The sequence below is a fragment of the Montipora foliosa genome, chromosome 13, assembly GCF_036669935.1.
Source record: "Montipora foliosa isolate CH-2021 chromosome 13, ASM3666993v2, whole genome shotgun sequence".
NCBI classification, from domain to species: domain Eukaryota; kingdom Metazoa; phylum Cnidaria; class Anthozoa; order Scleractinia; family Acroporidae; genus Montipora; species Montipora foliosa.
This window is the reverse complement of record NC_090881.1, coordinates 41,464,700-41,477,199: the sequence shown is the minus strand read 5'-3', so window position 1 is coordinate 41,477,199 and position 12,500 is coordinate 41,464,700. Positions and strand designations below refer to the sequence as shown.

The 12,500-nt window shown below is 38.3% G+C and overlaps 1 protein-coding gene across 4 annotated transcripts in view; it reads left to right on the top strand.

Annotated features, from left to right (window-relative positions):
• LOC137982380 (neural cell adhesion molecule 1-like) overlaps positions 1–12,500 on the top strand; it is a 46,452-nt gene that overhangs the window by 23,944 nt on the left and 10,008 nt on the right. For all 4 annotated transcript variants that reach the window (XM_068829497.1, XM_068829496.1, XM_068829495.1 and 1 more), the window contains exons 3-7: positions 4,181–4,423; positions 5,773–6,009; positions 7,585–7,673; positions 9,442–9,500; positions 9,801–10,000. In XM_068829497.1, the coding sequence (XP_068685598.1) occupies positions 4,181–4,423; positions 5,773–6,009; positions 7,585–7,673; positions 9,442–9,500; positions 9,801–10,000 (828 nt within the window). The remainder of the gene's footprint in view (positions 1–4,180; positions 4,424–5,772; positions 6,010–7,584; positions 7,674–9,441; positions 9,501–9,800; positions 10,001–12,500) is intronic.

The following is a 12,500-nucleotide window of genomic DNA, read 5'->3' as shown; positions in this document are numbered from 1 at the left end:
GATACCCGTTACCAATCTGTTCTAGCTCTGTACTCTTGTGGTTCCATTGGACGCGTTCCATGTGACTCGTTTACAAGAAAAATAATGCGTTCCTTTGAACGCATTCACAAAAACCGGTAACATTCACTGCGAGGTGAAGATGGGATTGTAACTTCGAGTCAAGCAGTTGGTCTTTTCCTAAAATGAGGTTTTTGCGCAGAGCAAAGTTGGTGGAATCCGAAAAATGTTTGTTGGACGTGTTACATTTTGATCCGAAACATCGCACTTATAATATCATTTGTATCGCTTTAACCTTTCTATTGTTAGTTTGGTTCGCAGCAGCTATCATTTTGAAAGAATGAAAGAAAAAAAGTTTAAAGCATTTTAAAGGTTTCGAGGGTTTGGAGCCTTTCAAAGTTTGTACTTTGCGTGAGAAAATTAAAAAATTGTCATGTGCTAGGCAACCAAACTTGTTTAGTGAAGCAGACATGTATTTTCGGCTATGTACATGTACCAAAGAAATATCTTAAAGGAACAATTAAAGTGAAGGAAACCAAGTGTTTTACAAACGATTCAAACCAAATGAACCAAACCACAGATCAAACCATTTGAATGCTAAGCAAAACGATAAATTTAGTTTTGACGTGATGGTTAAAAATTTAGTGCAAAAACTAGTCGTGTAACGCAAGTTCTGGTTCTACAACTCTAAAAGTACTCATTGTATGGATGAACAGTATTATCCAACTAATGTGTGCATAAATTTTTAAGCCTCTTTGGCCATATTGAGAAAGAGAAAATATTTACACTAACATCTCAATCGCATTCACTGCAGCTGTTTTTCTTGCTGATTTGAAGTGCGGGCTTTTTGTTTTGTTCTTTTGAAGCTTTCGCTTTACCAGCTAAATGCAAATGAAATGTACTTTCCATCTCCGTTTTCAGATTATTACAATTTCCTAATTGTCGTCTTAAAATCAAACGCTTAATTTAGCAATACATAATGTGTAATGGCCTTGAACACCAATACTTTTTTTAACCAGGCCGGATGTCAAGCGACACGCTCCTATTAAATGCCAACAAATGTGGACTTCACAAAGTACACGTAAATCTCGTTAAGCCAGGACGTTCTGTAGAACGCATTCCTGCAGATGAGAACCTATTCTAGAGAACAGGTTAAAGAGAACTTGTTTGTTCCATATCCGTCCTGCCCCGTTTCGTATCCGTTCTGTTGCTGCTTCATTTCTCGTTCAAGTTTCGTTCTGATCGTGTTCGCGAACGCGTTCCGTGTTAGATTAATTCTGAGCGGTACTGTAAATGAAGGATTGAAGTCTTTCATGACTTCTGGGGTTGCCATTCGAGCTTTGAGGCAGACAAATGCTTGTTGTTGTTCTGGTCCCCACACCCATTCAGCGTTTTGGTGTGTGAGTTGATGGATTGGAGCGGAAATTGAAGCAAAGTCCTTGATGAAACGTGCGTGATATTGGGCCAGACCAAGAAAACTATGTGTTTCAGTGGCATTCCTGGGAGGCCTGGCATTTATAACGGAGGAAATTAATTTTTTGTTGTCACCTGCACAGATGTCATCTGCAGAGACGCAATGGCCAAAAAAGTCAAAAGATGATTGGTTGAACAGACATTTGTCAGGATTGGCAGTCAGATTGTTTTCTCTCATTCTCTGAAGAACAGCGTTATCATAATCAGTTTGCCTCTTGCCGAACACTATAATATCGTCGGATATGTTTCTGACGCCTTCAATTCCTTGTAGTACTTCTTCTACGGATTTCTGAAAGATTTCAGTTGCTGAGTTGACTCCAAAGCAACGTGTGTAGCAAAAGTAGTAATGCTTCGGCAGTTTTCTGTAGTTCAAGTTGGTGATATCCTTGGTTTAAGTCAATCTTGCTAAAGACAGTTGCTCCATTCAGATCAATGATCAGGTCTTCCACAGTGGGCACTGGATTCACACTCTATCGCCTGACTTGCCACTCTCACATCTACAGATGTTCGTATCCCTGTCTTCTTTGGGGCCACCACTATCGGAGAGACCCAGGGGGTTGGAACCTCATCATTCTCTATTATGTCAAGTTCCTTCGTACAGTGTAAGAGCTTTTTGAGCTCAGCCTCGACCTGGTCGTGGATACGAAATGGCAGTCTGTGGTACTTCTGGGCTAGTGGTTTAACGCTGTCGTTAACATGTTATTTTGCAGTTCTGCCTTTTATCTTCCCCAGCCCTTCAAAGCAGCCTTTGTACTCCTCCACGATGTTATCAACTATGGATGTCAAGACACTGTTTACTATGTTCAGCAGTCAGAGATCAGTCGCCGTTTGACAGCGTATCAGATTTCCATCAGATCCATCAACAATACAGAATTGAGTGACCTTGGATTTTGCCGGTCATGCTCGACTTTACTTCAGCTTCGAACTTCCCAACTACTGGTAACTGGTAAGGGCTTTGTAGACTTATATCCATAAATCTTCTTTGAGGTTGGTAAAAGGTGAACATTTTCCAGCTGATTGATTGAACCTGAGTCAATGACTTTCACTCCTGCTCCAGAGTTGATTAAACATTTCACTGTCTTATCCCCAATGATAACTTCAGTTAGTGGTTGCACCTTGTCAGGCACAGAACGAAGAGTGATGTGGTAGGTGTATTCTTCATCGGTGGACTCATCGCCATCACTTTCATTCACTGTATTAACTTTCTTGGAAGTTGATCTGCTTCCACATACCCTTGTAAAATGCCCTTTCTTGTGACAGTGCTTGCAGGTTTCATTCAGTGTTGGGCAAGATCACCCTTGGTGAGGGTAATTTTCTCCACTCCTGGCAGTCACTTTCCTTCTTTGACTGTTTGAACGTCTCACCTTCTTCGATGTCTGTGGCTTGCTTTTTGGACATTTCTAGACCCTGGCCATTAGTAGAGTAAAGCTTTGAGATTCATGTCATCTCAAAGAGCTCTGCAACGTAATGATGAGGGTAAACAGGACACAACTATTTGTGACTTAATTTCTTCATCTTCACCTGCACCTTCATCTGCACCTTGTGCAGTAAGAGTCAAGTGACTCGCTGGAATTCTGAGTAGCATTTCTGAACATGTAAATCTCGTAGGTCTTGTTTACTTTTAGCTGGAAGGAGGCATTCAGAGCCGCTACAGCTTTCTCATACACTTTCTCTTCCCCCTGATATGGAAGTGGTTCGAATAATTATGTCACTGACTTCCTCACCAGTGGAATATAAGAGCAACTCTCGCTTGCATGTCAGATCTTTCACATCGTGGGCAGCGAGGTATATTTGAAAGCGTTGCAGCCATTTCTGCCAACGTGGGCCGACTGAAGTGTCGTCGTGTATGGAGAACGAAGGAAATGGAGGGAGGGTGTTCGCCATGTTGCTTCTTTCCAATGTGGTGGATCCAAAGTATCTGTAAAATGAGCTGTACATGTGTAGTTGTAGGCGCAATCGCTTGATTTATCCTTATCGCCAGTTATAGAGGTCATGATTATCAAGACTTGCTTTTTATTCTCCAACACAGTACTCCTTTCTCTACACTCTCCCAGTTCCTTCTCCTGCGCATGCCCGTCACGCAATACGACATTACAGTTGTGTCAATCACTAACAATACACACATCATTTTAATATATATATGATTACATGTACATCTGGTATTATTATATGAATAATATAGATGCACACTTACATTACAGAAAAAATGAGCAGTAAAATATAATTGCACTGTTCAAAAATTACAATTAAGTTTTTTAAATTATTTTGTGTAAGTAGGAGAAACTGTTTGTATTGTTTTCTAAAGGAATTAAAAGGTAATTTTTTTAGGCTGATAGAAACTGACTCCCAGATTTTTGATGCTGAGAACTGAAATGTTGATTGATCATATCTAGTTGTTGTACAATGTAGTTATACTGTAGAAGATTTGACTCGATGCGTACCTGGTGTTATGACAATGGATTTCAGATGCTGGTGTAAGAGCATCTGAGAAAATAGCTGGAATATCTCTTAAAGAAAAAGAGATACTTTAAAACCAAAGAGGCCATTATGTTTCATTTATCTCTAAATGTTATTGCAGAAACTGACAAACATTGTTTTTTTTACAGGTTTTGATTTGAATGAAGGAGCATTGTAACAGTTTTTGCTTTTTATACTGGATTGGTTTTTTGTTTGGATCTCATTTTAAAGCTCTAATGATTTTATTTTGTAGATCCTCCAAGCAGTATCAGTGCCTCGAGCGACCTAAACATAACAGCACCTGCTAACTTGACTTTGAACTGTTCAGCTAATGGTAAACCAAAACCAACAATTACCTGGACAAGACTCCCTGATAACACTGCAGTCACCATGCCTTTGAGCATCACTGGTAGACAGGATGAGGGAGACTACAGGTGCACTGCTGCTAATGGTGTTGGAGATCCTCTGACTGAAGATGTCTCTATTATTGTTCTGTGTGAGTTTTTTGAGCTTCACATTGTACAGTGTATTTCAAGCAAGTTTTAGTGAAGTCTCTTCATCAACTTACAAATGGATGTTGCACCGCAAACATTCACTTATGTCTAGGATTGACCCTAATTACATGTACTGCTGCACACATAATTTTGACATTCAACACCCTTTTTGTCTATTAAAGTTGCGACGTATTTACAACAATAAGGTGGCAGTAAAGGTTTGTGTTATTTTTAGCTTACGGTAAATGCAGCTGCTTATCTTGACTTGAGAAGCAGCATTTGGGGGACACTTTGTGATCATGTTAATTGAAATCAGCATGCATTATAGTTGAGGTCAATCCTGAACATAAAATTAATGTATCTCCAAACATTTAGTACTAGACTTTATTCATAATCTCATGGTTAAACTGCATTGGCCCTGAAAAGCCCCTGTGGGGAGTGGTCAAGTGTGTATTGTGTAATTTGTAATGTGAAGAATGGCTATAAATAATTATGGCTTACATCCCTCATGGGAATTTCAATAATTTCTGACACCTTCATGCATGCAAAGCTTTGAAAAAATGATAATTGCTGTTATACTATTCTACAAGTTCATCATGAATTTGATTTCTGGAAGTTCAGGTTACAAGAATGTGTGGCCTGATTGGCTAAACGTTTCGTCTGAGAACTTTATTCAGTAACAAGGAACTTACTGTAACAGTGTAATGTGTACTATGTAGCAAATGAACAAAATAAGGGGATCTTTTGAAAGCTCTTTTGAGCTTATTTCGCTATGTTTGACAGGAATTAAGAAAGCCACTTTAATTTATACTTAAAAGACTCAATATTAATTTTGCCACCTAGCCACAGTGTATATGGATTGACAGATTGCTGCAAATATTATTTTGAATAGCATGAGAAAAATGCACCACAGAACATGAACTGTACATTCTAAATAGCCCAAATTGCAACAGTACTGGAAGTCAGAGTGCTCCTCCCTCCCTTCACCGGATCCCTCGGGAAATGTGCACCTTCAATTAACACTTCTGGTCCCTTCTTTGCCTTTTCTTTGAATTTTGCTAACTGCAGTACGTGCATTCTTATATAAGGGGATTCAAACTTCATGACCATGCAGATCATAATGAACATTTGTTACTATAAGTTGTAAAATCATGTTAAATAGCAAAAACCTTGCACAACACACAGTATGATGTACATGTATGTTTCCTCTTTCTTTTTTTTGCCTTCCTGAACCAGGCAGGGTGGCTACACAATTTACATATATTATTGTGGGTGATAATGGAGGAATGTACGTGTAGTTAAAAGAGGAGGATTCTAACAAAATATTAATTATTTCTTTCATTCTTGACAGTTCGTCCTAAGATTTCACTTCCAAATCAATTCTATGTTGGCCGTGAGCAGAATGTATCACTTACCTGCACAGTGGATGGAAATCCAACACCAACAATTTCTTGGACTCCTTGTAATCTGCCAAATCATGTTTGTGATAAACAGTACCTTAATATTTCCAAAGTGAAGACTGCACGTACTACGTACATCTGTAACGCAAGCAACTATGTGGGAAGTGATTCAGCAACTACTGTTCTTTGTGAGTGGCATTTCTGTGCAATACTTTTATGTTTAATGGCTATTGATGGTAGTTAAGTACTTGCAGGGGTTGTGAATTTACTTTCCTTGCTCATACATGACAACACCATAATAATTATTGTATGTGCACTTTACATGTTGGTGTTAAGGTTGTGTCCATGATACATTCTGGTTACCCTTTGCATTATTACTATGACATGGAAGAATTCTCATTCATCAGCCAGCCACCGACATTGCCTTATAACTAAAGATGACCTGCCTATTTTGTTTTCTCTTCAACCCTGAGACTTCCAACACCTTCAACAAAATACTATCATTATAATTATGTACTATATTATGATTTGCATGATTCACAGCAAAGATGGCAACACTTACTAGCAATTTAAGCCAGCTGTTATCTGGTGGCAAAAAGCAAGCTCAGACTTCAAGGTTTCTTCTTACGATCCTTGCTGATCCCTATGACACTTCAATTAATACTACTAAATCTGATCCAATGTTTATGGTTTATACACTGTATGCTTATTAATACTGTGGTCATCATCACAATGTTGCTTCAATTTATTGGTCTTGTATATGAAAGACATATAAATGCAGTAGGTTTATATAATAGCGTTATTTTTACAAATAGCACATTTTGCAAATGAATATTTTATGTTTAGTTTTTAACAAATTTGTTTCAACAAAATGGAAGATAACAGTGGTGGATGTTATACTACAACAAGTTGCAAAATTGTTGAGACACTTTCATTCAAAAACACCTTTGCTAGCATTCAATACTCGCCACATCTAGAATTTAAACCTTTCCCACTTCCCCTCCCCTCTCTCCCTTTCAATGCTTCAATGTTCGTACAACTTTGATTATTAGGCCGGCAGCGACGCAATATCTCCCCCCTCTACGTACTTTCTCATTCGACGCCATATTGAAATCTCGTAGACTTGTCCAGAACACTACTTCATCAGGCCAATTTGGCGGCGCGATTCAAATACCAATTTTAAGAGCAAAATCGCACAACTTTCGGGCGTTATAAAATCGCCAATTTTTTTCAAACATGATTTTAAACTTCAGAAAAGAGACTTCAGAATGTTGAACTTTCAAAATATTTAAAAAACTGATTTCCCTTATTTCGATATGCACTTTAAGGTTTCAACATTTTTTTATCTTGCTAGCATGCAACACTGATAAGGGCGGGGAGGGGGGCTGCAGTGTGAGATAATAGTTACATTGATAACGCCCCAAGAAGGTGAAGTGGCTCCACTATTTTTGCAACTTGTTGTAGTACAACTAATAAAGGCTTCCACCCAAATTTTAATGAAGTGTGTTTACATCCCTACATGTATGCCTTAATTAACTGGCAAAAAAATAAATAATTTTTCCTCTTTTCGCTGGATACATATACAGTATATCAATTAAGTAATAATAAACGTGTGAGAAGTGTCGCTGTGTGCCTCTGTGTGGTTATTTGTATAGTATCTGTTAATATCCGGCCCATCCTTGCTTAATAATGTCATAATTAAGGGCCAAAATTGTTTAGGCCGGGTTACCTATGGTTAACTCGGATTTTTTTTATTTTGTCAGTCATTGGAGGGTTCAATATTTACTTGAGACTGAGCATCAGTGAAGAATGTAAAAACAAAGATTCTGTATGGGAGACACTCAAGAATGAGGTAATACCTTAAGTATACATGTTGAGCAAATTATTTTGACCAAGAGGGTTCTAAATAAGAATGACTCAGAGTTGACCAATTATTGTTTGGCATAAAGTGCCTCAACCATTGTCATCTCTTCCACAAGTTACCCAATAATGCTGGTGTTGGTAACATCGGGCAGGGGTCAGGCATGTATTTTAATGTCGTTGATGCGGTAGTTTGCAAAAAATTCATGGCAAAGAAAATAATATTAATGAGTTTAGGCACTCATTTTTTTTCCCTGTATGAAATTGCATAACCCTAACGTAACCTATGGTAATGTGATTGTTTTAGGGTGGGAGATTCAGTGGTAATTAGTGCTAGTGTTTAAACTTAATTTAATGTCTACCCGTTAACTTGTGTCATAGGCAGAATATGACCTTTAGTACGTGAAGCTAAAAGGAGAGCAGAAACTGACGCTATGTACACTGTACAGCTCAAGTTATTTCAGACATTGCAATGGTTAATGGCAATACGTGCACTTTGATCAACAAGGGAGAAAAATGAATGAAGTGGGCTGTGTTGTCTTGTTTCTAGTGGTTACACTGTACTTGTAAATCTAATTAACGCATCTCAGGGAATGGTTGGTTTTTAGGGAAATGGAAAATGCGCAGATGCGCACTTTAGATCATTATCAAGGCATTATTTCACCTTCACGTTCTGCTGAATATTTAAGGCAGTTTTCTTTAAGATTTAATTAACTATATAAATTAAGACAAATTTGAAACTTTCCATACTTGACATTAAATTGCCAATTTATTATTGCCTTTGACATGTTGCCATCTTATCATCACCTTGTAAGTACAGCCTGTAAGGTTTAATTCTAAGCAGAGAATTTTCTCAGTGACTGAAGAGCAGTTGTAAATTAGTTGGAATATTGGCTTTCGTGAAAAGTACATGAAACCCTGCATTGGAACCGTGAATGGGGTATACGTAAATGATTAACGTGCAGTGTGTCGTACAATCGCAGAGTTTCAAGTGTGGACTTTCATTGGGTTTTGGCTACTGTTTCATTTGCTAGTTAAGTTCTGAGATCATGACAGTTATGAATGCTACTTAAATAGCAGTAACAAAAGGAAAACCTGATATAGTCAGGCTTAAACGGGATTCAAACTCATGACCTCTGCAATATCGGTGCAGTGCTCTTACCATTTGAACCATCAAGCCAACTGGGAGCTGGTCATAATTTTTTGTGTGTACGTAAGTGTATCCGTCGATAATATGGTGAAGGAAAGACATTCATGTAAACTGCGGGAATGAAACAAGTGAAGTTTTTAGATCGTTGCAGTTGTTAAAGTTAATGAAGCAGTTGTTTCATTTGCTGTGAAGAACTTTAACTTTTTGACTTTGTTCCCCTGTGAGAGCAAAGGAGACCAAACCCGTGTGTCGAAATAAATGAATTTTTGCATTTTCCAGTTTTCTCATTAGAAAACATTTTAGCATTTTCTTCTCTGAAAGCAAGAGCAACTGAAAAGAGTTTTCCCAGCAATAATATTTGTTGAGCTATCAAACTTGCTGTAAGTGCTGAATCTGTAATTACAGCTGTTATGCGATTGTGGAAAACAGCCTTATTACATGTGCAGATTTATAAGTAAATGTATTTCATATCCTGACATGCCCTTGGTGGTTTAAGACGACATGGGGGTATCAGTGTGCTAGTTGTCAAGTCCTTTCTGTGGCACAGTTTAATGATGCCTATTATGCAGGGCTGTTCTATTGACATTAATGTTTGTGGTTATAATGCTAGTTGGACGAGGTCTTCGCTCAAGACTCAACTTACATTGGGGCAGAACTGATCGGTGCAAGGTAAGGCACTATTTTATGTGATGATGATTATTTATGATAATGGTAGTCATAATTATTTGTAATATTTTTGATAGTTAAGGGAAGTGTACCTGGGTACCATCAAAGTTCTGTCAAAAATATCCCACTTTGGTCAACCAGGGAGCTTCAAAAAACTGTGAATATTTCTACATTCTTGATGCTCGTACGATCAAATAATGCCAAAAAATAATGGAGAATAAATGAAAAATACATGTAGCAGTGTTATGCATTAAAAGTCGACCTTGATACATGGACATGGACTTAGCAGTTTTAATGTTGCAGTTGTGGAAGCCTCATCTTTGACTTGGTCTTGAAGTTCGATACTGAGGTTGCAGAAATGGATATCATTTCCACAATAAAAAATGGTATCGTGGATGGAAAACTTGGAGAGTTAACTGTCAACACGTCATCTATCATTGGAATTCCACCTGTCATTCTGTCTACAACCACAGTGTCCACAACAACTTCTCCAGAGTCGGATGGTGTGTTAACATTTATTATTATTATTATTTTTTAATGGATGGGAGAATGAGTATTCCTCGTTCTTTGGCAGTTACAGTCTCTCTCTTTGTTAGTATGCTGTTTTAAGGGGAAGGGGGGAAGGGGGGAAGGGGGGGGGAAGAGGCATTATCACTCCCAGCTTAAAACTGGGAAGAAATGATATCTGTACATTAAAGGTAATGCGTAAAACACCACAGTACATTTGCAAGGATAAAGCAGTTATTCAGTGTTGAATTCAAGTAGTTGTAACGAAGCCTGAAACAACCCTGATATCAATGGGACGCAAACCTATGACCTTGGATCTTTATGCTTCCTACATGAAGTGCAACGATCTTTTCGCTTACATGTAGAAAATCCGATTTCATATATCCATGGTGACGTATTGTCTATCATGTTGAATAGGGTACAAAAACAAAGGGCGTGTTCGATTGACCCAATTCCGGAATAGAAATACATGGGGTGATGATTAAAACGGTATGTTTGGCCTGTTTCGAAGCTGCAAGGATGATAATAGCATTTTAGCAAGGATTTCCAACTTGTATTCCATGTATTCCTATCCCGGAATACGGTCAATCGAACGCACCCAAAGTTGCAAATGACCACCCCCTAAATGCCTCGATAGCTTAGTGCTAGAGCAGTGTACAACATAACAAGGCATTATAAGAAATACTGTTTTGCTTGGCTATAGATATCGTACAATACACTGTACATGATGTGCCTCCCACATACTAAACATGAAAATGAATGGCTTTTCAATGACGCCTTTGAACAAAATTCGTACTTACATGTACTTTGATAAGGCAATTAACGGACGTGACAAATGGAAATGTGCAAACAAACAAAGCTCTAGCTTGTAAAAATAGGCATTAAGGGGGCAATAAGTTAGTTTTGGTTTACAAGATCGACGTGCAAGAAGGCAATGGAAGGGAAAGGAGAAAATAACGCCTGTAGACACACTATTGTTCGATGTCCTCCAGACGCTTTTTTTTTGCCACTTGTATCATATTTTGTTCTCCATTGTCTCTGGAATTCAGTCACTTTCATGCTGTTCGGTAAAGGTACAAATACATGTAACTGAAGAGAAAAGGAGCCAGGAAATCAATTCGCTTTTTTTCAGTCTTCACGTGTTCTAAATCCCCTTCAAGTGAAGCCATTATCCTGTCAGTTGTGAACGCAATTTATCAATTACGCAGAGAAGCCTGAAAAATTTAGGGCTCCAACGGGTTTTGAACCCGTGACGTCGTAATGCCGGTGCGATGCTCTAACCTACTGAACGAAATGATACATGAAATGAATCATATATTGGTTAGAACGTCGCACCGGCATTGCGAGGTCACCTGTTCAAAACCCGTTGAAGTCCTTAACGCAATTGCTAAATTTTGATCAATATCGACTTTGTAAGCCATAAACAAGCGAATACTGATAAAGTTGGTAGCCGACGTTTCGGAGTCATCGTGACACATTCTGGCAAAGTGACTAAATTAATGCGAAGATTTGGTTTCTATACTTTCAAAAGTCTCTACAAATTAGCATTATGGTAACACCAAAGGCTCACAATAGAAGGTGATCGACTTGAGCCCTTATTTTTAAAGCCTAAGTAGCCGCGGTATTCAAATTTTCCAAGGTATCAGACTAGCAGCACATTCGCCTTTATCACTCGGCGGCCATTTTGGAGATTGTGGGGAATAAAGGCTTTGTCTTTACATTGTCTCCCGTCCAGCCTCACACTGAATGAGAGGTTCGACGGGCAAAATCTTGTTTGGACATTGAGTGATACGGGTCTATTCCATCAACTGAAATCATTACACCTACCGTCCGAGTTATCATACCATTTAAAGATCAGGCCTCTGCTAATTAAATGTCCCTTTACCAAGAAGCGACTACCTGCAAAGGAGCTTAAGCTACTGCAACTCTCTGTTGTGTAAACCTTCATTTTAGTTAGTTAAGTTAGATACACGGCATTCATGGTATTTTTGCTTATGAGACTTTTTGGATACGTATTTATTCTATTTAAATATTGTTAGGTAGTTGTATTTTATATTGTACTATAAAACCAGATGGGTTTTTACCTCGTTAAAAGAAAGATTTGATTTGATTTGAGTTGATTTGATTTGGTGAAGAAACGTCTCACAGACCTCAGCTCAAAAATTTAGACCTCAATTCAGCTCGTGTTCACCAGCGTAAAACTCAACAAAAATCTTAAAGTTTGAGAAGTCAAGCCAGCCACTGTTAACCAACAATGCCTAGTGTACAAATTTCATCGTAACCTGTGTGATGCAGGATATTTTGGTTACACTCGAGGCCACCTCCACGAACGTGTTGATGGACACAAACAAAAATCTTCGTCAATTTGTAACCATTATTTGAATGAACATAACTCGAGAGTACCTACATGTCTTTTCAGAACAATTTCACGTGCTTGCTAAATGCTCGAACAAATTTGATTCCCTAGTTAAGGAGATCCTCTTTTTTTTTGCGATT